The following is a 27351-nucleotide window of genomic DNA, read 5'->3' as shown; positions in this document are numbered from 1 at the left end:
AGAAGAAAAACGAGGCCTTAAGCTTGGCAATAGGAGAGTGGGATCCACTAAACAAAAGCTTGTGGTGGCTTTTATCCAGTCTGTCTTTAACCCTAGCTAGAGTGGAATGTGCTGCCTGGGCTTGGAGTTGATATGTGCATGGATTACTTTGGGATCCTCTTTTTCAGGAGGGACAGAAGACAGGCTCCTAGTGTACTGGCAGTAGGAAAAGGAAGTGCCAATAACAAACCAAGTTTTTTTGTTACAGCTAAACTAGTTGAATGTCTTGGTGGGATCACAGAATGTCTTACCTTGTGTATGTTTCTATCTGAAATGATTAATATAAGAAGTTTATTTTTCAAGTATTTGTTTCTGAAGTAAGCCTTGCATGCATGGTTGAACCACCTTGGTCAAAATGTAACTGGTACTATTCATGTCAGAGTTTTCCTTAATACATAGAGTATTAGTTCTTAACCCAGGGATCATGATCACAAGGTACTATGCAAATGCTTTAGTTGGTCACACAGTAATTAAATCATGCATAAAAATCAACCTTGGAATAGGGGGAATTGGAAGTATCTCTGGTTTGAAGAGACAGTTGCTCCTCTAAACAGCTGCTATTGTGTCAGAATACTGCAGTACACATTGTTCTTGAAGTCCTGTGTTAACCATTTTTGCCATGTTTTTGTATGCATTTATTGAATACAGATATATTAAGTGTGTAGCTTTACATGGCCTAATTGCAAAAACACTCAAAAACCCATAGCACTGTACTATACAGTACATGAGAATAAATACCTCAGACCTCATTGTTTTGTTGGTGGGTATCAGTGGCCGTGTAATGACTGAACAGAAGCTTACAAATTTGTTACAGCATTTGAAATGAAATTGCTTTTTTTCCCCTTAGGGACGAAACCCCTTTTTTCTGGAGCCAGCAATAATTATAACAGTTACTGATGGAAGTAAATTAACTACTACCAGTGGGATACAGGAAGAGGTAAGATCTGACCTCTGTTTACAATGATGTGTAATAAATGTTGTGTTAGAATACTGTTTATAGTAGGAGCGTAAATGACTCCTCAAAAGTATGTTCATTAATAGCTTAAACTTGTATGGTTTTTCCTTTTAATTTGAGGTAATTTTATGTAATAGTACTACAAAAGTCTGAATAGCTCTTTTTCCTTATCACATGACAGAAGCATATAGTACAACTGTTGGTCTGTTTAGTAGACTGAGTTTGCTATTTCTATCCAGGGAGTTCATGGCTTTTCAAATATGTTAACAGAAGAAATTGATTTCTGTAAAGCATGTATGTGTTTAACTGGTCTAGATATAAATTCTTCATATATAGACCCAAATTAATGTAGTGATTTCCCAAAGGATGTGGCCACTAGGGAGTATGTGAAATATGTACTTCTTTCACACTGGGCTCTTAAAGTGATTATAATCAAATCAGTAGTGTCCTTATAATCCAAGATAAGAGCTGAAGAAATGTATTTCAAATTAAATCTGTAGAGCAGTTTAAAACACCAGCTCTTAATATACTAGAGTACCTGCTCAGGCATCTGGCAGACTCAGAGCTATAGCAAATGGTGAGGAACTGAACTATTTTAACTTCCTGGCTGTTTTGAATTCTTTCCTTAAAAAGATGGAAGAGGTCACTAAGGATAGGGTTGGTCTGACCAGCTAAGTACCCATTCCATGCAGTAGTAAAAAAACCCAAACAACAACAAAAAATCCCTAAGCTCATTCCCTTTTCAGGGAAAAGGTTAATATCCAAAGGTCTGCCCTAAAGCTTAAGGGGAGGATTCAGACTTTTCCATGTGGTACACCATATTTGACACTACAGATTAACTTGTCATACATTGCTGTTCATTAGTTACTCGAATTTCTCCTAATACTCTATTATATCGCATTCTTACAGCACTTACAGAAGTTGTTTGTATGGAAAGTGGTATTTGAGTGTTTTTGTAATGTATCTGACTTAGAGGAAGAAAGTTGAATGACCTCATAATTCTATGTGGACTACTAACAAATAGCCATAGCCAATAACTGAAAGGGAATCCCTGGATCCATGATACCAAGTAGGTTGTCTGTATAAAACCTCACTTTCATCATTTTTTTTTTACCCAATAAGTTATTTTCAGCTTAATCCAGTGATTGAATGGGTGTGGTCCAAAATACTGAGTAGAATAGCAGCCTCATATTTACAGTGATTGTCAGTGAGGAAGTGTTAATTAAACAGAGAGTAGTGTGACACTTTTAGAGCCTTCTGCAACATTTAGTGCTGTTAGCAGCACAATACTGTTTTGTTTTTTTAAGAGCTAATTGGGTAATTGCTTAGCTGTGTAAGTCCTTTCTTGAGGAGAAGCAACTTCTCTGCTGTCAGATGACTAACTTGTAAAATCCGACATTGACATCTTGGAGTAAGGGACGCCAAGATGCTCAGGGGTTGAAATGCAAATGACATCTGGGTAGAGGCTGAGAACTGGGTTTGTTCAGCCTTTAGAAGAGAAGCCTGTGGGGGTTGGGGGTGTCTTACCACCATCTGCAACAACTTAATGGGGGAGGGAGCCTGGCTTTTCTTGGAGGTGCACAGGGCTGAGATGAGAGGTAACAGCTGCAAATTGTACTTTGGGAAATTCTGATTAGATATCAAGAAAAATCTTAACTGTGTGGGTGACTGAACACTGGCATAGGTTGTCCAGTGGTGTGAGATCTCCATTACTGGAGATGCTCAGAACTGAGTTGGACAAGGCCCTGAGCAATCAGAAGGCTCTGGACTGTATAACCTTCATGTGTCCCTTCTAACATACGGAGTTCTGTGATTCTACATTAGATTTCCTTTCATCTTGTTCATTTATCCAAAAAGATTTAGGTCAGAAAGCTCTATTGGCTGTCATGAGCTCTTTTTCTTACAGCAAGAGTCAGGATTTTTTATAGCCAGCAAGTTTTTTGTGTTCCTTTTCCTTCAAATGTGGGTACAACTTTTCCACCTTAGTCTTCACAAGAAGACATCTTACGGTCAGGCAACCATTAGGTCACACATTCACATCTTTAAATTGTTGTAACTTATGTTGAGAAAATGGGTTTTCTGGTGGCTGCTTTAATCTACTAAATTTAGGCTTGGCTCATGAGCGGTGCTGACTGATACGTGTGTGCTACACCCAGAGTTTCAGTGTCATGATCGTGACATTGGGCCAAATTTGACACTTACATGATTTGATGATTGTTAAACTACATTCTAGAGGTGCAGAATCTGCTCTACGAATGATAGTGAACTAATGACTTCTTGGTAAATGAGCAAATTTAAAGGCATTGCCTTCTGGAGGAACTGGAAGTGACTAATGCTCCTACTTCCTGCAAGACAAAATGCAAGTTTCTTTGAGTGCTCTTCCATATGTATTTACAGAGTATATAATTCATACCCAGAAATGGATGTGATTTTTTTTTTTTTTTTCTCTTTAGCTGCACTGTTAGGAACATCCTTAACACTATCAAAGAGCAGGGAACAAAGCATCCAAGGGTGCTTCTGTCTTTCGGGGATGATCTTTTGCTTTTGTTAACGTGTGTCCTATTGATCAGAATTTTTCTTAGTGTAGCTTGAGCATCCTTTACAGTTACATCTCAAGTTGGACATGCAGAAATGAAGCAGAATTAATACAGTAACAGCACCCTGGAGATACGGAAGTCCATTGTTGCTCTTCTGTTCAATAACAAAGCTTTTCAGTCACTTGCAAATGTCTTTTCTGTTCTTTGGGTTTGACTTTGGAGAGACTTTTCAGAGTTGGTGTTGGAAGTGATCATATCCAACAGGCTATGACAACAGTGTTTTTACTTCCTGTGTAAAGTTCTTATCATGGAATAAGGGAGTATATTTTTAGTTCTTTTAAAACTTGCGTACAAGAGAACTGCTAGAACTTTGTTTTGGGAAAACCTGTGAAGCCAGCATGGAACCTGGAGGCAAGTTTTCTTAAAGCTTTGTCATTCAGATGAACATTTGCATTCTCACCAATGAAATCAGCTTTATCACTATGAGAACACTGTCATTTGCCCTAGTGTGAAGCAGTCAAGCTTAAACCCTGTTTCAGAGCTCTTGCTGAATTCTTCGGATGTCCTGTTCCTTTGTGGAATTCAATATGGGTTTTCCAGATAAAGAGCACTACCTTGTCTCTGATGGATGTGGTTCCTCAGACCAAAGACAGAAATGATGCAGTCTATGCAATTATCATCTCCACCAGCACAAGTTAATAGGATTTTCAGTCCTGTCCCTTCTCATGCTGACTTCTAACGCACCAGTGCTGATGTACTGAAGAGTGCCAGCATCAGTTCTACGTCCAGCATGGCATGTTGACCAAATTCTTCCCTGGATTCACTTGTCCCAGTCATAAGTTGAGGAAGGGATGGGCTCATGCTGTTGGAATACCATCATTAATTATTGGTCTCATGCTCTGGATTACTTTTGGGGTGGCTTTCACTTCTGGCCTGATCCCTCAAATTTGGTCTTAGCCCTTTCCTGATCTTTTATTTAACAAGTGTTAATTGCTTGAGGGGGTTTCTTTTATTCCTCTTTATATTATGAAATAAAACGTCATACTTCTCTAGTTTTGCAGCTGCTGGGCTATCTTCCCTTGTCTCTTTCTATATACCTTCTGTTTTAAGAGGAAGCATTAAACTCCTGTTTGCAAGACTGAAACTGGGTTATTGACCAATTGATACCTTCTGATGAATGATTATGCAAACAAAAAGCATGAGCAATGCTGCTTGGCTTCTGTATGTTGTAATTCTTCTGATCTTCCAGTTATAAGAGACTCTTACAGGAGGAATCAGTGATTTTTTTTTTTGACTCCTCATCCCAGAACTGTTTGGCATTGTAACATTGATCCATCCCAGGGTTGATCATCTTGCATCCCTGCTGTAATAACTGTAACAAGTGGCAAGGTCCTGCTTACTTTTAAGAGTAATCAGGAACTGTAAATGCTCCATAGTATTCTTAATCATTTAGAAATCAAGCTAAAAATCTTGATTTCTAAACAAATTCTGCAAGAAATATATGGGGCAGATCTCATTAGACGTATGTTCCCGTCCTTCCTTATCCATGTTATTCCTGTTAGCAGCAGTTGCCAGGATCACAGCATTTGGCACTGAGCTCCAGAGCTCTTGACGTGTGAATTCTGTGTAACTATCAGATCAGTGTGCACCTGCTCGTCGTTAACGCTAGCATCAGAATGGCCAAGTATATCATGTTGCTGACATGGTGTGTCAGTTGACCTGGTGTCTCTCTGTCATCCTAAGTTATTTCCTGTGGAAGAAAAATTTGTAGGTTTCTATCTCTGTGTTATAACTGCATATCATTGGATGGAAAAAGATAGGAAAGCAAAACACTGTTGTTAACTCTAAGTATAGTTTCTCAGTCTATCAAGGGCTTGTTTTTGCAGCTGGGCTTGAATCTTGTTGCCCATCCTTAGTCCTTCAGTCCTCTAAGGATGAAATGCTGCATTTGCTTGAAATGTTAGATGTGTCTTGTCGTTTTATGGGTACCAGAAAAGCCTGTAAGGAAGGGTACTTGCGTATAGATTTTTTTTAAAAAATATTTTTTTGGATACAAAAAGACTAAGAAGTTGACTGTCTCTGTATGGATGTTTTTATTGAGTGTCTAATTGTGTAACAACCTTTTATGAGGTTTCCCAACATGGAGCTGCCTGTAGTTACCTGGGTACTAAAGCGTAAGCAGTGCTAGTGCTGCTCATTGTAATGTATGAGCCTGTATGTGCAGTCATTGCCAAAAGAGCATTGCACTCTTTCACCAGCTACCATGCCACTGCATAGTTCTCTAGTGCTGATCTAGCTTTTATCCAGCCTAGGGTCTCTAGGATCCTCTGATGTTTTTTGAGGATTTCAGACTGTGCTGCTGCTTATGATTGCATAAATGTATATAGAAGCACAGACTCAGGAATAAACAAAAGACCTGCTCACCAATAACAGGGTTATTTAAGATCTCTTCAGTAACAGGTTGTCCTCCAACCCCTCTCAGTTCTTGAACGTTGTAGTGGATTTAAAGGCAGGGAAGAGGGGCATAAGGCACACACTGCTATCTTATTGTAGCATTATGGCATTTGGGAATGGTAGGGTTTGTGTGTGCTCCTACAAACTAGTGTTGAGACAAAACAGCTGTTTTATAGTACTGAGCTGGGAGGACACTTGTGTGTGTTTATATATAGACAACATGTTGAAGACCATTGCTGGTAAATAACCGCCCTTTAAATTGTTCAGTCTATCTTTTTCTCAACAACCAATATGAAGGACAAAGAGGAAAAGATGTGCATGCCTTCATAGTGAAATATGTGTGTGAAAAGAGAAACGGAATGCAAGATGTACATTTCTAGGCCCATCTTATTTTCTGCTAGGTATGCAGTTGCTATGGTAATACAATACCAGTTAAAAAAAAAAAAGTAACTGGAGGTGAGAAGACCAAGTTACTAATGTCTGTGGAGAATGAGGCCTGGTTTGAATCTATAACTTCTCCAGTAATGTGGATGTTAAATTCAACTGAAATTAAACTGTGAGAAAGAAAGTGAGGACACTTGACTTGATGCTGATGGCTTTGCGTGTCGTCTTACAGTTTGAAAACATTTCTGATAGTAATATGTACATAATGCAATGGGCTGCTGCTGAGTACTGTTTGGTTTTGGGGTGTTCTCAATGTAACCAGCTGAGCCAAAGAAAAGTTTTGTAGTTTGAGGTAAACTGAACACAGGATAGTATTGGTGCAGGGTCCAATGGGATACTTTTTAAAATATATATATATATATATATATGTATATATAAATATGTATGTATAAAAAAAAAAATGTATATATGCTGCCTGAAGAAGAACAGTGCTGTTACATAGGTGTGTTTTGCAGGTGAAGTGTACTCTTCAGAGCTATTAAGTCTTCCGTTCAGTCAGATCTAAGTAGGAAAGTTTGGTGAATGGCATTCCTTAATAATAGCCCCAAGCGAGGACAGTGAAGTGCTTGCAGTTGAGTCCTCTTAACAGTCAAGATTCTAGGCTGTTTACTAAGAATGTGGCTATTCTTTCAACTGAGTTTCTTTTGCCAGGCAGGCATTGCTGGCCCTTTGTGTGAAAAGGGGAAAGGCATGCATGTGAATCAGTAATAAACCAGGTACATAGCTGAGTGCCCTTTGACCAATTTCACGTGAAACATTTGGGGAAAATACTGCTCTTCTCACATGTGCTCTCTACTTGCATCAGCAAAAGCAGAAATTCAGGAGGAAGCATCAGGTGCGCTGAAAAGTCCAAAGTGTTCTGATTCTTGCTCACATGTTATGAGAGTGGATTTGTTGTGTTTGTTCCTGGCTTTGAGATTGTATCAATAAATTGATTATTTTTCAAACACAAAGACATGTATTTTTCCCAATATGAGATGCTTGCAATTATGTAAATAGAAATAGCTGAGGTTTCCAGTTTGGAAATTAGATTTAATGCTTTCAAGTTCATCTCTTAAAAACAAGCAAACAAAAACCCTTTTTCAGTGGCTTGTTGCAAACTCCTTAACTAACCACTTCGAACTAAAAATGAAGCCAATTTGTCATGGGTGCTTTTGTGGGCTTGCATTGAGTTTTGGAACAGGCTAGTAATTTCCTTTGCTAACATAGAGTTGAGATTGAGAATTGGGATTTTTTGAATGCTGCATGAGAAGGAAAGTGTTTGTGAAACTGTTGAGTTTGCGTCAGCTTTTGGGTTTAACCCTTGTATTTGGCCAGGTAATGGAACTGTTTGCACCACTTGGGTCATTGCTTTGGGGATTTTTTTTTTCCCCTTTATGGCTGCAGAGCTCCAGAGGAAATGAGAATTTTGCTTGTACTGACAGTGATATCATCAACCAGGGTTCTATCAAATTTTTCTGAAACTTGTAATTACTTGTTATACATCTAGCCTATCTGTTCAGGGCTTCTGTAGTTCAATGTTTTGATAAGCTTTCTTTTTCCCACTAATCTCTGTGTGAGGTATCTGGATGCAAAAAGAGAGGCTAGAGTCTTCTGAATGCCTTGTGCTGCCCCTTAGAAGCTAAAGCATTGATTTTTTTTTTTTTTCCTTGTTTCAGTTAACTAGTTATAAAACTACTGCTAGCCCTGAGAATTTTAGATGTTCTGTTAGTCTCTCTGGCTGTTGCTGTTAGTGGTTAATAAATAATATCCTGAGCATTTCTGTATCTTTAGTGCAGCATGCTTGAAGCCTGAAACTTGGATCTCTTTACTGTCTCTTCTGGAAATTAAAGCAAAAAGAAATGCTCCCGTGTATTGTATGTCACTGAATGGTATCTTCAACATTTTGAACTAAAACTTTGTGCAGTTCTTCCCAGACAGAGGCAACACAATGGCACACGGCAAGCAATTCTTCCTTGTATGGGTAGCTGTGGCTATTGTTATCTATTACCTAAAAGTGAGAACTCATTTCACATTTCAGCGTTGATTTTAGTCTTAATCTCTGCTTTTCACTTGAAGCACAGGCATGAGTTTAGTTGTGGGATATACCCAAGTTAGGTAAAATCTCTGCCTTCTGATTCTATAACATAACTACCACATTAGTTCACATGTTGAAGCTGAGTTATTTGGAGTAGGTGATCCTGGCAGCTAGATGTTTTTGAGCAACTATACCCAAGTTACATTTCTTCTGCAGGAATCTTAGATTAACGTTACCTTTTCATTCAGTTGAGTTTTTTATCTTGAAGAATCGAGGCAAAGACTGAGCTGAAAATGGGCCTGTTCTGCAGAAAATTGTTTGAACAAAAGAATGCTGCAGTGAAGCAGTTCTTACTGCTGAAATTCTAAAGAAAATATTCTATTGATTTTGAAGTTTAGATCAGTTTTTAGAAGTGGTTGTTCCCACTTAGTTTGTAACTCTCAACTTCGTGCATCATGTTGCCTTGAAATGTTTGAAGTGTTGATTAAATAGTGTGTGTCTTGCTTGTAATGTACAGTACCTGAATCAAATTATGAATATCTGTGGAGAGTATATAAGTGTGTTTATATAGAGAGAATTGCCATCACTATGTAACCTGAATTTTATTTTTTTTTTAAAGCAGTATATTCACAGATTTAAATTCCTTTTCAGCTCCATTTACCTCTCAATTCCCCTCTACCTGGAAGTGAGTTGACTAAGGAACCCTTTCGATGGGATCAGAGATTATTTGCTTTGGTTCTCCGTTTGCCTGGTATTACAGCACCAGAATCAGAGCAGATGACAGGGGTACCGGTGGATGACTCTGCAATCACACCTATGTGCGAAGTCACAGGAGGTGAGTGCCCTGGTTTCCTTTGACAAGTCAATACTTTTGAAAAAGAAAATTAATTCGGTTTGCCTCATCATGTACATGTCGTGAAATAAGTATCTCTAAGTTCTTATATTACTTGTAAAAACTCAGAACTCCAATATAATAGAACTGAAGACACTTACTGCATTAAAGCTACAGACAATTTAACATAATCTGTCTTGGAAGAGTGTGAATCTACTTTCTTCAGCAGCTTTTTAGAAGAGAAAACTTACTTTTTTTTCTAACACAACTTGGTATCGCAATTAGAAATTGTAAGAATTTAGTCTGTTCTGCAGTACAGTTTTGCTGAATTTCTGTCATACTCTGATCTACAGAAGCCAAAAGTGAAGGAAATGTGTTGGGTTGCTTTGGGTTTTTTCCCCTCCAGAGCATGCAGAATTTCTGCCATGCAGAATGCATAATAATCCTGCAAAATGGATACTTTTCTCTCCATCATAACTCATATTCTTAATCTCTTAGAAATTATATTCCAGATAAAACTCGGGCATTAATTTTATAATTTGTTTGTAAAAAGTTTTGATTACATCACATATTAAAAACATAATGATTCTTCTGATGCATCGGAGGGGATGTGATAGAAAGCAAACAAAGGGATTTAAAAAGCATTCAAAAAGGTTTTGATTCCACTGCTTTCTGACTGTAATGTAGGCTATACTAACAGTGATTTGACTGAAGTTCGTGGACAGTTAAGTGTTGATGTCTGACACAAGGGGGAGCCCATTTTCCATGAATGCAACCAAGAATTTGAGTTAAAGTCATTAAGGGGCTAAAACCCAAACATTTCCAATGAGGTGCATGTAACGCTGTCACTGCTTTACTAGGCAGCCTTGCTGCTTAAACAAAGAGGGAGTGTTCGGGAGAAGCTTCAAATCAGTGATCAATACATAAATCCATGTGTGTGGCGGGTGAACAGTTTTGAATGATCCAAGTTAAAATAAGGGCAGAAACGCTGAACAACCTTAACCTTGACTGTTTTGTTCTAGGTCGATCATACTGTGTGTGCTCTCCAAGAATGCTGAATCAGTGTCTTGAGTCATTGGTGCAAAAAGTGCAAAGTGGAGTGGTAATAAATTTTGAAAAAGCTGGACCAGATCCCTCACCAATTGATGGTACTTGAAATTTTTTACACTGTGATATCAAATGGCAGGGATGACTATCAATATAATTTAGTGAACTTAATGTAGTAGTTTCAAAAACAAAAGGAAAACTGTTGCAATTTAAAAGACATTACTATGAAAAGGACCTGCTATGTCTGAAATTCTATTGTCCTTTTTCAAAATACTGGCTATAGCTGCTAGACAGTGTGTAGAACCTCTACATTTGGTGATATTACTCGGGTAGTCTTAAATGCAGTTATTCATGTCAAGCATAGTTAAATGGGTACATGAGTTTTAAGCAGTAGTTTTCAACCAGCTAGAAATGTAAATAGCTTGATATGGAAATACTGTAGGTTTATATGCTTATCCTTTTTTGTTTAATGTAGTAAAGTGGCTGCATTAAGAGTTAAAATAGAAAATATGACTGGGCAGACTTAACTTCTCATTCTAAATGGCTTAGCTAGGTCCCTCTTAGGATGTTACTGGGAAGTGTTTGTGGGATTTTTTTAATCCTGCTTTGCTCCAATAAAAAGTTAGTCCAGCAGTATTACTTGTGTGTATCAATTTTTTTTTATGCATGGAGATTTGAAGGTTATGTAGTAATAACAATGGGAGGAGAAAGAAACTGATTATTATGAAGGGCTCCAGATAATTGGCTTTCTCAGCTCTGATCCTGTAAACTTTCAGTGCTTATTTAGTTTCTCATAGTTTCTGGGTTTTTGCAGAAATGCTTCTTGACAACTATCTGCTATTCTTAGAAATAATATTAACTGCAGGAAGAGCTTCCCTGGGAGTATAGTTCTTAAACTCTTCACAGAAGTTGTTTAATACTCTTTTTGAGTTGTAACACTATTTTTGACTCATAAAGCCTTTTTCTTCTATAGATGGGCAGGTGGATATATCTAGACCCTTTGGACCCCAACCTTGGCACAGCTGTCACAAACTTATTTATGTCAGACCAAACCCTAAAACTGGGGTTCCTATAGGTCATTGGCCTGTTCCTGAATCCTTTTGGCCAGATCAAAATTCTCCAACACTGGTATGTACTGAAGTTAGATAAAGCCAAAGGGGTTGTGCTTGGGGGAATATTCCAGGATTTCCTATTCACTGATTTTTAAACCTTGAGATACGTTCTTCATTGTAGCAACCGTAAAAGCAGTGTGACCCAAGAAGGAATGACACATGTAAACCCATGTTGCAGTTATCTTGGATAAATTACTGATGAGCAAATAATAGTGTGGGGTTTGCTTTTTAGTAACGTTGAAGCATTAAGAAACTGCCTGTAACAGATTTGTTTGTCGACCTAGTACATGCACATAGTGTTTCTGTTTGAACTGTTAAAATATCAAACCAGAAATAAGGTGGCACTTTGATAATAGACTATCAAATTCTATTGCCTCGCAGATGGTATTAATAGAAGATAGTATGATCTTCCCACTTTTGAATCCTTGTGATAGTTCTGTCTTCATTTTAGCAGGTGAATGTAATTTCATCTGCTGTTGTTCAGTGTAGCCATACCTTCAATTTATCCCAAGTAGAGAAACTCACCTTGTTTTTCCAACTACTACGCACAGAATTAATTTTATTTGTTCTTTTTCACAAAAGAATGTATGCCACTGCCTTTTGTTTGGTCTAGGAACTAATCATTAGTATAGTATAGTGTATTTTTGTATTTCTGCTAATCTTTGAAAATCATTAAAGTAGAAATAATGCAGTTGTATAATTGTTCCTCATACTTGATGATGATTTTTGTTGAATTCTTGTGTGTTTTTAAATCTGAAACTAGTGTGATGACTAGCAGACTCATTGAACTTTTCATAAATTTTGTCTCCTTTGTTTAAAAAATATATAAAGTCCTTTGAAATACAAGTTGTTGAAGAGTGATAAGAGTATGACATTTTAGTCATATTTACAGGTTTGATATTGCTGGTGTCTGTGGCCACATTCATTGAAGGACATGGATGCCCTTCTGAATTACAAAGCAAGCTAGCATATATGAATTAAAGTAAATCTTCTATAATAATTTAAAAACAAAACATCATTGTGTACTGGATATTAAAAAGCTGCTCTGTAGGAAGACTGTCCTGCGTACTCCTTGTGATCACTATCAATGGCGTATCTGCCTCCATTTGCTGTATCTAGTCAGTACTGTTTGTCTGCTACTGCAGATCTTGATTGAGATTGCTAAAATAGATTTTGCCAAGTGAAGAGTTGTTGAACTAAATTTGCTAAAAACATGAGGTTGACTTACCCAAATGGCAAGAAGATGATAAAAAATTCTTCTCTCAGTTGTAGCATGTATAGCTCTCGTAACTGCATAAAGCACTGGATTGTTGCATGTGCAGCTAAATTCCTGTTGACATCAATTGGAATGCCACATTGAACCTTCCTTATGCAATGTTGGGGAGCTAAGTTTGCTGACAGTGTTTCAAGACTTGTATTTCCTTATTGTTCTGAAAATACAGTGTTGAAACTTGGCATATGTGCTAACTCTTGTCTACTTAAGAGTCCATAGTTAGATATTTTTCTTTTCCTTCCTGTTACCTCATCCACAGTGGAGTTGTCTCAAACAGTCCCACCCCAACAACTGTTTCGTGTACTGTAGGTAATGGTACTGTAGGTAATGATACTATCAAGGCTTTCTTAAATGTATGTGAAAGTCTGCTAATAATTATGTTGGCAGATCAACATGTAAATGGCTGCTCCTCCTGCTCTGAGGTAAAAATAGTTCTGCTGTCCAGCCAAGGGTTATTGGACTTCTCAAGTCTTAGCATTCAACTTCTTTTGCAGCCTTTTTATTCCTAGTATAACTGCTTCATGGCTTGGTCAAAAACTCCACCACAACTGTTTATTGGAGGCATCTTCTTTGAAGAGAATTGCAATACCTTCAGTTGGTTGGGCCTCCTGTTTTGTGTACACTTGGAGAGTACATGTTCCTCAGAGTGGAGACGCTCAAGGCAAGACCAGCTCTGTGGGCAGATAACATTTGGGTGACTCATCCTAAAAGGAAGAGGCTAGAGCTTATAGATGTAGAAAAATTACTTTAAAGGTGAGGTGGTAGGAAGGTCCAAAAAACCCTGTGTTTCCCTAGTTCATCTTATGTATTTATTAGTTACCTTCTTGTAAAGAGAGTAAATGGAAGGAAGCTTCCCAATTGAGTTCTTCCCCAGATTCTAGTGGCTTGGAGGGTGCTCAGGGTAAGTATAAGAGCTTACCTTCCTCTCCTGAAAACCCTTCAGTGGGAGGTGTACAGCTCCAATTTTCATCACACAAAAAAATCAGCTTTGCATTTCAGCAAAAGAAATTTCAAATATGTTGTTAACTTATACTTGAAACTCAAGGCACAAGGGCCTTTTCCCTGTGATTAATAAAAAGATTAAAATCCAAACACATTGCTTGAATTGAAATAGTTTTTCACAGGCCTAGTTAAAATATGAGTCCTTCTAAAGCTTGTTTTATCTGAATTCATTCTGCTCTTGGTCATTATAATTCAGTTTGAAATTTGTAACTGTTAAATTTGCCAAGAAGGAAAAGTGCTGGAGGAAGTCAGCAAATGCAAAAGTACAGCGCCTGCTTCTGCGAGGAATAAAAATGGGCATGCCCCAGAGTAGCATTGAATATTTTTTTTTTGTCCCCACTGGGATTTACGTCTGTTTGCAGTTTTTGTGTATATGCAAGAAGTTTTACTTACATATTGTTCTAGACTTACTAGGTAAAATAATTGGTATTTATTTAGAAAATAAGATTCCTTCAGATTTTAGGACAGTACTAACATCATAAATTAATTGCTTAGGACTCATTAACAATAAATATGAATCCTGTATTGAATAGGCCCCTTAAATATGTCTTTATGTTTTCAAATATGTCTCTGTGTTTTCAAAGAACCTGTATTACTTCAGCTGTTATAGCACAATTGCATTGTAATCGTTGTGCAGACTTGTTAACAGTGGAATGCTTATGTTTAGCCACCTCGCACATCTCATCCTGTGGTGAAATTTTCCTGTACTGACTGTGAACCGATGGTCATTGACAAACTGCCTTTTGATAAATACGAGTTAGAACCTTCACCACTGACCCAGTTTATCCTGGAAAGAAAATCCCCTCAGACCTGCTGGCAGGCAAGTAGAGTGCATGCTGAATTGAAGTTATTTATAGAATGCTGTTTTTCATAGACTTTATTCCATAATCAAAGTAGGATGTAAAATTTCAGCACACAATATTTTGGATTTACATACAATATAATGTGTTTTATTGCAGGTATATGTGAGCAATAGTGCAAAATACAGTGAACTTGGTCATCCTTTTGGTTACTTGAAAGCTAGTACAGCGCTGAATTGTGTGAATTTATTTGTGATGCCTTACAATTATCCAGTCCTTCTTCCACTGCTAGGTAAATACCACTTCATAAAAATTCTCTTGGGTAGTAGGCAATTGAAAAATTGATCTCATCTAAATAGTTTACTGCCATTAATGCCAGTATTAATCACACACCTGTAGAAAGGTAGAATGTTGAGCAATGTATTTGTCATCAGTAACTTGTTTCACTTGTCACCAATTGTCTGACTTTCATGACTCAGACTCAATGTGTAAGATGATTTACTTAATCATCATTCTTTCAGATATGTTTTGGTCTCACTTCTGTCATTATTTTAGGACCCATTTTTCCCAATCTGTTGTCTCAATTACTAATTCAATTAGATAATAATTTATCATGTTCCATCTTTTGGCTGCAGCATTAATCTTGTGTGTGTGTGTATTTAGTTTAGTTGTATATGTGTTAAAATACATATATTTAAGCACTGAGGAACTGGCATTTCTTTGAGAGGTTTTTTTATTAGAAAAAAAGATGCAATGCTGTCTAGACATCTTTCATTTTGTCTCTTTTATAACCATCAGATGACTTGTTTAAAGTACACAAGGCAAAGCCTACGTTGAAATGGCGACAGTCATTTGAAAGCTATTTGAAGACAATGCCTCCTTATTATCTTGGGGTAAGATGACTTACTGTGTTAAAATTTCTATTTTATTATGTAACTATGGTTATCTTTCCACTATGGGTGTATTCCCTATTTCAAGTAGAATATGTATTAATTTAAGAGAGAATAGCTAGATTTCTTGCATAATGATACTTAATGTTTTCACTGGAGTCCTGTGGAAGGCTTGAGACCTGAATGTTATGAAAATTTAATCAGCTGTGACTTGTATATAAATGATATCTCTGTTAATTGATTCTGTATGAATGGAACAATGCTTTAAAACAACAACAAAATGTTGCCCTGAAAGTCTTTATTTTTCTTCTTTTCTAACGTTGAGGACCTCAGTTCTATTTGAAATGGATACAGTCAGTTGAAGTATGTATACAACGCTTATAAAGTTAAATATGACTATACAATATATTCCATGTTTCAGCCTTTGAAGAAAGCTGTGAGAATGATGGGAGCACCAAACCTTATAGCTGACAATGTGGAATATGGACTTAGTTACAGTGTCATTTCATATCTCAAAAAGTTGAGTCAGCAGGTAATGTTGAAGCAAAAGAGCAGTAAAAACTTATTCTAATATCAGGATAATCTTAAAATACTCAAGTTCAATGGCTTTGATGGAAAAAAGAGCAGAAAGATCAAGCTAATACCTTCCCATAATCAATTAGCAAAAAAGTGTTTTGGTTTTCTGAATTGAAGGAAAACTTGAAATTTAAATATAGACTTTATAGACTGGACTATAAAGATAGATGTGGAGGTACAAATTGAGGCTTTTTGTATTTAAGGAGCATTTTTACTTGTACACACAGTAACATACTTTTGTCCTAAAGAAAACATGTTGTCTTACCTTAGATATTAAAGATGTTCTAGCATTTTTTCAGAAAATAGAGATTTGTACTTTGTGCATCTGAATCAGAAAGTGTCCTTTATTTGGCTTGTGAAATGAAATGGAAAATGTTCAGTAAATATAAACTGACATAATTCAGAATCTCAGATAAGAATAGAGACATAGAGGTGGCCAGTGACCTTTTGAAATTGTTGACTGTGTTCAGAATAGTGCCCATATCTTTGACTGGTCTCCTGCACCAGCTAAAGCATTTCTGCCCTGCTACGTCCACTTTTATTTTGTTGAACTGTGCATGTTAAGCTTTCTTATTCAAGATAATAAAATAATGCAGTAGGCTTGAAACTTCAAGAAACAGTAGTACAAGTACTTGTAACTTAGCTAATGACTTTTTATGGACCAGCTTTTTCTTAAAACATTAATATAAATGATTATTTGAGGAAGCAAACCTCTTGAAGTTTACAGTATATCCTATTAAATCATAGTGATATTGCTCAGTATTCTGTGAAATGAACTAATCTCTCAACCTAGACATTTTAGACTCCTAAAATGTAATGACATGCACTGCAAATTGTACTTAAAGCTTTTCTAACTTCTGAAAGGCTCTGCCAGTAGAGACTCAGTATTCTTAATAAGTACATATTCAGATTTTGAGTAGTCTACAAATTTATGTGAAACTGCAAAACCAACGTTGGCAGGTGTATTACTAAATTACATTTGGCTCTTTGTTCAACTGTATTCTGCCAAAAAGCTGGTGTTCATGAACATGTTTAATTTTGGTACAAATCTAACATAATATTGGGTGTTAGGTCTGTCTAGTCAAACAGAAATGGGTATTATAATGTATTTCATATTTATTAATGTTATGACTTCGTATTGAGCTTTTAAAAAGTTGATACCATTGTGTGACTGATCGCAACTATAGTTGTGGGAGAATCAGTCTTTTGAGAGAGTGTTTAGCTGTTATCATAGAAAACAGCCTATATGAGTATAGATAGATTTGCAGAGAATTACTAGTTAAATTATGGCATTTTATGAAAATAAAAGCATTGCATGCATATTGGTGCTTAGATACCATAATGGGCAGCAGAGGAGAAATATGCAGAAGACCTAGGCACAAACTGTTCACTATATTTAAAATTGTAGTAAGCATTAAGTGGTTATGTATTAAGCACTCCTTAAGCACTCATCCTGGTTATGGTCGTCATAGTGTATTAGCACATTGTTGAATCTTCTAGGTAGGAATTTAAAATGAATAAGTCTGACTAATCCTTTTAAGAGCATATTGTCAATTTTATTTATTTATTTATTTCAAATTAAGGCCAAAATAGAGTCCGATAGAGTCATTGGCTCTGTAGGCAAAAAGGTAGCGCAAGAGACTGGAATTAAGGTCAGAAGCAGATCACACAACCTGTCTATGGCACATAGGAACGATTTTCAACATCTGCTACAGGGGATTACTGGGGAAATTCCTCATAGACCTCTAGACCTCAATATGAAGGAGTATGCTGGGTTCCAAATAGCTTTGCTGAATAAGGTAAGCACCACTGTGTGTAATGTTGTTATTTTCAATATACTTCCATTGAAATGCTAGGTATTGTTTCATACATGGTATTAATTGGAACTTTATTTACTGGAACCATAGGATTTGAAACCTCAGACTTTTAGAAATGCTTATGATATACCCAGAAGAAATCTTTTGGATCAATTAACACGCATGAGATCTAATTTACTGAAGAGCACTCGCAAGTTCCTCAAAGGACAAGATGAAGGTTAGATAACAGTTTATTTTCTGTCTAACTGTGATATGATTGGTACTAAAAAAAATGAAGACTGTAACAAATAGCATAGTTCTTTAAAACTTAGTGGATGTCTGATACTGCCATTAAACTGCATGTTTCTTTAGATTTTTTTTCCTTAAATAACGTATTGGAAGGAAAAATGGTGAGGATAGAGAAGATGCAGATTCACTGCTCTGTCCTTTAGTTCATATGAGGAGACTTCGGCTTTTACATAAGATTCACTGTTTTTTCCCAACTTTCATGATGTATCATGAGAAAAAAATCACAGGGCAGTTCTGAACATTACGATCTCTCTCCATAGAAGTGGATTGTGAGCAGTGGAAAAGTAAGCTTGCTCACTGGGTGCTGCCAGTGTGATTCTTTTGCCCTTTAGGCCAGCAGCAAATAGTTCAGTAGTCTGATAATTTATTCCTTTACCTTTCTACTGTGTCTTCTGGCACTGCTTTATGGCATCTTAACAAACAGAAGATGATGAAATAAGTGGAGAAAATGAGAAGAGCAGTGCAAGTGAAAGTGTATGTTACATTAGTCCTGCCACTACTTAGGTCAGATTAACACCTGTGACCGAGTGATAATGTAATGTGAAATGCAGAGAAGTTGCTCTTTGGGGAGGGGGTTAAACCACATAAAAACTAATGCTAGGTTTTTTCTGCTATTTCTGCTAGCGTATGTTTTGCTTGATCAGAGGCTTGGCAATTTTAACTAAATCCATGAGAAGTTTAGAATCAGGTCCTCTGGATTTTAAGAATTTGTTGATTCCACTGGTCAAAAATCACTGTTGCTTTGGGAAAATGCTAGTCTCAACAGTTAAATTTTGGGTGGCTAAAATTGGGCAGAGTTACGTCAAAGCCGTATGCGGCATGGTATTACTACTTTGCATTAATTTAACTTTTGTTTGTAGTAATGTTTTAGTCACTTGTTTCTAGTCTCAGTTTTTTCACCCATTTAGCCTGTTGAAAAGTTATGGGGCACATTGGAAAGCTAACATCCATGCATGACAACTATTGCTTATTTCTGTGTCATAATGATAAATACACAAGACACAAACTGATTGAGTTTTCTGCACTCAAAACACGATATTATAAATACCAGTTAGGCAAGAATAATGGTGAGTTTTGCACATCTATTTTGTTAAAGCATTTGATAAGAGACTGAAAACTGGAGGTGTGAAGTGGATATAAACTAAATTCTCATAAGGTGAGCAGTATCATATCTTAATAAACCCTTCTGTTATGATAGATCAAGTTCACAGTGTACCTATAGCACAAATGGGAAACTACCAGGAGTATCTAAAACAAATACCTTCTCCGCTCCGAGAGCTTGATCCTGATCAACCACGAAGGCTCCATACGTTTGGCAATCCATTCAAACTGGACAAAAAGGTGACTTCTCTCTAACGCTTTTTTAAAAATGTGCTATTGTGAGTGTGCGCTACCGATTAGACCATTCAAAGAGAAATGTATTGGAGAAACACTTCGAAGTATTTGGAAAAGTACTGCTTACAAGAAAGTCTCTCAGATGTTTTTCCATCAATAGTATCCTATGGAGGGCAGTCTTTATTGGAAGCCAGTAATATGCCTCCAAATTGTGTTATAAATGAAATATATTTGTCACTGTAGTATAGCTAGTACCTAATCATGTTTCCTTTACCAAACTTCCCCCATAAAAAGCTTCATATCTTTGAGACCATGGACTTTCCCTTTTGTCCAGATCAGTCTTGGACCTTGACCAAATTACCAATATCATTTAGAGCTGCTCTTTTAAATGTTTGAGTCATTTTGCAATTACTGAAAAGGAAGTTTGACAGCCCACTCAGTTGTCTTACTTGGCAGACTGTTGGATAAGGGCCTTAAGTACATTGGTTTAGTCTAGGAAGGATTTGATATGGTTTTCCCATACGACTTTGGTTGACAGTTGAGAATTCAGTCCACAATGGCACGTAGTACATAGTTGCATTATACATGGTAAATATTATCATAACATCAAAAGCATTAATTATATTTTATATTTTGTGGTTTTGGCTTAAAGTTTAAGAATTCTCCCCATTAAATTAATTACAGGGAATGATGATAGATGAAGCAGATGAATTTGTATCAGGACCTCAAAATAAACATAAAAGACCTGGAGAACCAAATATGCAAGGGATTCCAAAAAGACGTCGTTGTATGTCCCCTCTGCTCAGAGGTCGACCGCAAACTCCTCCGGTTGTGAATAACCACATTGGAGGAAAAGGGCCACCAACACCAATCACACAAGCACAGCCTGACCTTGTTAAACCTATTCCTATTCACAAAAGTAAGTGAATCATCATCTTCTTTAGAGAGTTTGTTTTTTAATTTATGCAAAAAACTTGTTTATATAGAAATACCATTGGCTGATTTCCCAGATATGGCAATTTTATCCCTCATTTTTTGAAAATGAAGTATTTAAGTGTGCATCTGGGGTTAATTACGGAAAGAGTTAATATAGTCCTCCAGACAGAAGTCTCTTTCATATGCACTACCCAGTATAAACAATGTATTTCCTGTATTAAATGAGGAGACAATGTAAACAGTCAGGATGTTCTTCCTTTGCCTGGGAATTCAGATGCTCCAAAAGTATCACAACATGAAGTTAATTTGAATTTTGCTGTAGTGCAGTGAATTCACTTACCTTAGTGTGGAGCTGAGGTGCTGTGCAAGTCTTGCTCACTGTTCAGCAGTAAAGTACACTTTGTCAGTTGAATTTAATGGGGAAAGACAAGCATGTCATAAAGGCACGTTTTACAGGTGCTTTTTCTTTTGATGGTAGTCCATATAGCAATTTCCCTTTTCATATAAAGAATATACCTGTGATTTTTTTTTTTTTTAAGCCATTAATTGCCTGGAGATACAGTAATGTGCTCAGTGTTACAACCCATAAACGTGTTTTCTTATGCTTAGCATGTACAGTAGACTATACAAGCTGGAGCATAGCTTTACAAGAGTTTAATACTGAACTGACTCATTGACTTCTATCAGATGATAAAGAATGTGAAACTGGCAAGTGTAATCTTTGTTTTTTCAGCATCAGAAACAAATAATGAGGTTACAATGGATGATGTGGTTGAGAATCATGTTACAGACCCACTTTCATCAGACGTTTTCCCGAATACTGTGGATTCAGAGTTTTCAATGTCCTCTTCTCCATTCAATTCATTGGATCGACCGGCAGCTCATACAGAGGATGTAGGCCATGAACTTTTAGGGAATAACTTGAATGTTGATGGGTTTTTGGAGAATCATGAGGAATCAGGTAGTAAAGAACAAAGTACCGAAGAGAACTTACCAATGTCTTCACCAAGCAAAGGGAGAAAAACAGTGCATTGCAGAAGTTCCAGAGAGATTAATATAGAGCTAAGAGCACAAATTATGAAAGAGATCCGAAAACCAGGAAGGAGTAAGTATTCCAAATGTCTCTTTCAGACGATTGGCATGAGAGCTAGACAAATAATTTGTATTAGATCACTATTTAAAAAAAATACTGAACCATGAGAGTGAAGCAAAATAAATTTAAAGCTGAAAAGATTTGTTTTAAAACCTCTGCTAAAAACTTCCTGGATGAGTGATTAAAACATTGCTATATCTATCGGTGTTCATGAAAGTAATGTTTTTTATATTATCAGTATTAGAATTAGCTTGTTAGGTGTTCCAGTAACATCCTACACTGCAGTATCCTGTGGTTTTTAATGTTAGTGTTCATTAAACAGTATGTCATTGCTACAAGCCTGGTTGATAGGAGATATATCCTAAAAGCTTACAAAAGCTGAATGAAATCTGTTGCATTTCACTCAGATCTATTACAACAGATATCTGTATAGGCATTTCTTAAGTAACTGTGATTTTGCTATTCTCTTTAAGAGTATGAAAGAATCTTCTTTTTACTGAAGCATGTACAAGGAAGCTTACAAACCCGACTGATATTTTTACAGAATGTTATTAAAGAAGCTTCAAGGTGGGTAACTGAATTGTATTAATCTTATAAAACTGCACCATGTACTGCCATACGTAACTGCTTGACAACCATGCAGGTTCTTTGTTTGAAACTTGCCACACAATGCTTTGCACTGCGGGTAAATAATTCCCTAGAAAAAAACAGAAACACATAAACTTCCTGATGTGTGGTGTTTGCGCAAGCTTACCTTTTTGCCTCAGATTTTGTCTTAAAAATATTAGCAGCTGTAACTGCCAAATCACCATAAATGGAGAGGGACAATGGTATAGACAGAGAAGGTAACTTTAGAAAATCATTCAAGTTCCAAAGTTCAAATGTGAGCATACTGCTAATTTGAAAAACTGATGGAACTGCATATTACTGTGAATTAGGCTTTCAAAACAGTTGAAATTAATTGTTCTGCATCATATCAAAATCTTGTCCTAAAAATAGTTTTGAGATCCAGGTATGCACCATAAAGATATGTCTCTGCTCTTTGGATTTATTTCCTTCAGAGATATTGTAGTCCTGTCTGAGGCTGTGGAAATGGAAGGTAGTTTGTCACTGGAGTAGAGAGTCTTGCTGAAGATTTAAACCCAGTGTTGTTAATCCAGGTAGAAACTGTTCCTTACAGCATCCTTAAGTTGACCATACTTGCTTAGCCTTCTACATGTTTTTCCTACTAAGAGGAAAGAAAGCAGAAACATGTAATTATGATTGGAACCAATAGTGCTTGAATTGAAGTGAACTAATAATTCCAGCGTCTTGCTTGGATCATAAATATAACTGTAACTTTGAGGCTTATTTCAGAAGCCTCAAAGAATAGTTGATTTTTTTTGCTCTAATCTGTTTTTGTAGTAGTCAGCTTTTTTCCTGTGGCATTATTAAACAAATTTTATGATTAAATAAAAATCAAAGTAATTTTTGGATAAAACCATGCTGAGAGTTTAAGGTACGCTGAACGTTGGACATTCATACAGCTCCTCTAGCCTTCTACTGCCAGCACAGTGGGGTGTGTAGATTTATATAGCTCATGCTCTTTCTATAGCAACAATTACTTTATCATGCTTTTGCTTGATCTGTCTTTATTGTTATATCACCTGTCAGAGTTGTTCCGTAGCCTGTAGATTATACTTGCTTCCTCACTGTCTCAGCACACCAACACAATACTGTTGCTCCTGGAGTCTGTGGCAGCCCTTAGCGGGGTTGGAATATTTGTGCCTCTAAAATTAGGCTCTTTAGATCATCTGTAATTCTCTTTTTCTGTTGCACAGCCTCTGTATTCCAGTTATCTTGACTCTTTCCCTACAAAATCTGGCAGAGGTTGAGTGTTGCTATTGGATGCATCAGAATTAAATTCTCTCTCTCGCTATAGCCAACAATTTTCTGTATCTACTGGTGGAAAAAGTTGGCAATTCTGTTATTCTCAACTGTTGTTAAACTTTAATTTTTGTCGGTTTGAGTGTAGGAACAACTTAATCTCTCTCCTTCCTCTTCTCTCCTAGGTTAGATTTTTATAGTGTGGTCATTTTATACCCCTGGATAACACTGCCTACAATCCCTGTGCAGTTCTCTGCGTCTTTCCTTTTCCAGGCAAGCTATCACATTTAACCAAGGTTTCCCGATCCCTGCAGGAAACATCTCTAGGCTCTCCAGAGTTGTCAGGATAGTCTTGGTTTGTTAACTGATAGCTGACCGTTGCAATGCCACAGAATGCAATTCAAATTTGGGATGCCTGCTCTCTTTCTCTGCTCCAAGGAGCTCTGACTCTGAACACAGACTTAAACAAGCTCTTGAGCATTTCAGCAAGAAAGTGTGTGTTTAAAAACAGTGCCCATTCAATTCTGGAGGTTAATCCACTAGAAAGTTGTGAGGGGAGAGGAAGATTTCAAAAACAACCCACAGTTTTCAGCTTCCTTTGGAAACCAACTGCCCCACAGTTCCTCTTCTGATAGCAGAAAAGCTGTCACTTTTGAGAAGCAGAAATCAAGATGGGGTAGACAATGGATTTTTTTTTTTTCTTCCAGCTGATGGTAAAAATATTAAGGACAAGGAGATACCACATCTCAGTTTCAAATTCTTGGCTATTTCTATTCTGACACTGACTTTTCTTATGCTTAGTGATGCACATTTGGCTCAGCCTGGGTGGGTAGTATTAGTGCTTACAAGAACTCCTTATTGAACACAAGAGACGTCACTTCCCAATAGATGGCTATAACTTTGGATGCACAAAATGAAGAGTTATTTAGGAAAGGGCTAAAAGAAATTAGCCTATGTAGTGGAGAGGTCTTCAGTATTTCTGGAGTTGGCATAGCAATCCATTTATGGTCCTAGCACTAACAATAAGTGGTTTTTGTATTCTCTGCTAAATAGTCTAGAGCAAATGCTGACAAAACATGGATCAAAATTCTCCAAATCAACCAACTTCTCAGTATGAGAAATTAAATTCCCTTTTATCCTCCAAACTAAGAGCTTTAAGCTACTAATACACATAGCAAAGCCCAAAGCGTGTACCTAGACAAAATGCTGAGCTATACCCACTTGTGATAAAAGTGCTGGCAAGAATTAATACAACCAATTTCAAAATAATAATAAAGCTTTATGCTCAATAGCTAGAACAACTCAAGGAAGTTTTATTATTAAGGGTACTAATTTTCCTAGCAGAGTGAACAGCTGAATTGGAGTCAATTCTGTTAATTACAAGATTAGTTAATGTGGTAAATTGTTTCTGTTGCCTTGAAAAAAAAATTGCTTGCTGTAGGGTTCAGCATTTGGAAAAGAACTTTGTGAGATGTACTGAGGGGATGGACATAGTGCACTGTAAACCTGAATTCTTGTGCCAACAGTAATGTGAGAACAGTTAGCAATGTGTTTTTTCTCCACTGTCCACCAGGTTTTGAGTTTCTAGGAAATGTCTGCTGTTAACTTGTACAGCTGCTTCAGAGGGGCTTGAAGGTTTTCTGGGAAGTAACATTGCCCACTCACTTGCACGGAGTATGAGCATGTTAAATTTTCACTGGGATATATTATAGTAAAGCACTTTGCTATTAGCTTAAATAATTTGACTATTATTAGAGGGAATGAGAAAGAATAATTATGTGTCCCAGGTTAATACTTTTCGACAAGCAGGGAGCAGTTGTGAAAGCAATGAGGAAGAACGGAGGGGAAGCAGTACTTGAAGTGTGGGGTTTCTGTGGGGTTACTGAGGAGAACTGTGATGAGAAGGATGGGTAAGGGCCCAGAGCATGGGTATTCAATGAGACAGTAAGTGGTTGGGAATGGGAGCTTGTTTCCCCATAGCTAAGCTGGGATTGTGAGGGAGTCTGTGGTCTGAGAATTGGGACAGGTGCTATGTTTCTGTGAGCCAAGAACATGGACTGTGAGGCCTGGCCGGGACTAGAGGATTTTGCCGGGGTTTAATAAGGTTATAGGACTGAACTTGGTGTGTAGTTCAGAATAGTACTGAGTTGAGAAAGTGGGTGATCTTTTCATTGCTGTTTGAGTATGCGTATGGCTGCTAACGCATTGGTCAGAAGTGGCTTCTCAGATGCAGAAATGTCTCAAGGGGGAGGGCTAGCTGGAAACAGCAAGGAGCTGTGTGCGCTGAGGCAGGGCTGTAAGCAAAGGTGACAAAAGGGTCTGCTGTTCAAACTTATGTAATTAGTATGGAATAGAACTGCAGAGACTCCAGGTATGGATTACATCTGTATTTTCTTTAATTTCTTTCTCAAACTTTTAATTTGTATTTTCTTGTCAGGGAATCTGCTCTGCACTGTGTATAATGCTATTTCTTCACCAGTACCAATTTCACTTAACTTTTGTGAATGCACCATGAAGGCATGCAAATAATCCCTAAAAGCTGTTGCCAGCTTTAGGATTATAGTTCTTTTGGCATATGTTTTATTTCTTTACTTCAGAAATTTACTTCTGGAAACAGCAAACACTTAACTTTCTTTTTCCTGGCTTTCTGAGGGCTGAGTGATGTTCAGCAACGTGCTAGAATAGACTGTAGTAAGCATAGTTTTGTATTCTCTCACTAAATGGAAAAGCAAGTTAGTAGTTTACCAGAACTTTAGGAGACAGCATATATACATGAGGTATTGATAACCTCATCATGCACTGGACCTAAAATAATAACTGAAAATTCCAGGGTTCAGTAAAAGTTTTATGAACAATGTTTTGTGTATTACTGTGTGCATCCATTATGCTTTCTTTTAAATACAGGTTTAAAAAACGAATGCTGATAGAACAGCTTGAGAGTTTTCTGGAAGAAATCCATCGCAGATCCAATCAGGTCAACCATATCAACAGCAGCTAAGAAACACTGCACACAAGAGAAAGCCACAGCAGGGCACTGCTGTCCTTACTTGCATTCATTTTTGACATGCACTCTTATCTCAAGTTCCTATACCTGAAAGAATGAGAAGCTGCTCTATAAAATGATGAGAAAAATATCCGTCATCTTTTTTTTTTCCACGTCTGTTATTTTTGTAATGTGAAAAATATCACAAAAAAGTTTTTATTTAACTAAATGGAGAACTTCTTGCTTGTCATGGACTTAAGTGTCACTTTCCCTCAGGTTCTATTTTTCTTAATCCAACCTTCAAAACTATCACCTCTTAAGGTTGAACTTTGCCAAAAAGTTGCTTTGTAATTTTCAAAAGAAAAAAGCACATACATTAAACAAGGTAATGTTTTGTATATACAGTTATTTTGGATATATTATTGTAAGTTGTATAAATGTATTTTGAAAAATATTTAAGAAAAGCACTTTTGTTATTCCATCAATAAAAACTCTATTTTAATCTTTGTGTAGGATTGAGTACAGTTTTTATTGGAATGGTTCATTTTGCTTCCATGTTCTAGTATCAGTGTTAAAGAATGAAGAGCAGTTTTGTATCACTGGATATTCTGTTCTTAATCAGAGAACGAGTGAAAGGAAGCTAATGCTGAATTGCAGCTACAGTAGGATGATACCCTGTGGCCTTGTGTACTTTGCGCTTCACTATTTGGTGACTAGCATAACAAACTGATGTACTGTATGCACGTCCACAGCAATGACAAAACGCACAGTTTTATGAGGATACAATGTAGGAAAGCAGGGGTCAGGTAGCCTTTAAGGAATGCTGCACGGAGTTTTTCTGTGTCAGAAGTTTTTACATGTTTACAAATGTGGGAACAGCCAGAAGGTGCTGCTTCTTGGACACAAAATATGACCGACTGCTTTATTGGCCATGACTTTCATCTGTGCTAGATGCTCCTAACTTCTGGAAAGCTTTGTTTGATTCAGTGGGAGCAGCTCCCCTCTGGTGCATTTCCTAGGAGTCAGTGGTTCGCAGTCTTCACTCAAAATCTTTA

The 27351-nt window shown here is 37.0% G+C and overlaps 1 protein-coding gene across 2 annotated transcripts in view; it reads left to right on the top strand.

Annotated features, from left to right (window-relative positions):
- The window catches only part of INTS6 (integrator complex subunit 6), a 46615-nt gene extending 19822 nt beyond the window's left edge, over positions 1 to 26793 (top strand). Inside the window, exons 5-19 of one of the 2 annotated variants that reach the window (XM_072850268.1) lie at positions 887 to 976; positions 9098 to 9281; positions 10301 to 10426; positions 11299 to 11453; positions 14380 to 14532; positions 14672 to 14804; positions 15311 to 15405; positions 15824 to 15934; positions 17562 to 17777; positions 17886 to 18012; positions 19282 to 19424; positions 20103 to 20337; positions 21088 to 21459; positions 21921 to 22014; positions 26218 to 26792. In XM_072850268.1, the coding sequence (XP_072706369.1) occupies positions 887 to 976; positions 9098 to 9281; positions 10301 to 10426; positions 11299 to 11453; positions 14380 to 14532; positions 14672 to 14804; positions 15311 to 15405; positions 15824 to 15934; positions 17562 to 17777; positions 17886 to 18012; positions 19282 to 19424; positions 20103 to 20337; positions 21088 to 21459; positions 21921 to 22014; positions 26218 to 26311 (2328 nt within the window). In that variant the 3' untranslated portion in view covers positions 26312 to 26792. Of the gene's footprint in view, positions 1 to 886; positions 977 to 9097; positions 9282 to 10300; positions 10427 to 11298; positions 11454 to 14379; positions 14533 to 14671; positions 14805 to 15310; positions 15406 to 15823; positions 15935 to 17561; positions 17778 to 17885; positions 18013 to 19281; positions 19425 to 20102; positions 20338 to 21087; positions 21460 to 21920; positions 22015 to 26217 lie in introns of both variants that reach the window. The other variant, XM_072850269.1, reaches the window with a different exon arrangement.
- The last annotated feature ends 558 nt before the right edge of the window (positions 26794 to 27351 follow it).

The sequence above is a fragment of the Ciconia boyciana genome, chromosome 1 (assembly GCF_034638445.1).
Source record: "Ciconia boyciana chromosome 1, ASM3463844v1, whole genome shotgun sequence".
NCBI lineage: Eukaryota > Metazoa > Chordata > Aves > Ciconiiformes > Ciconiidae > Ciconia > Ciconia boyciana.
This window is presented reverse-complemented; position numbering and strand designations above follow the sequence as displayed.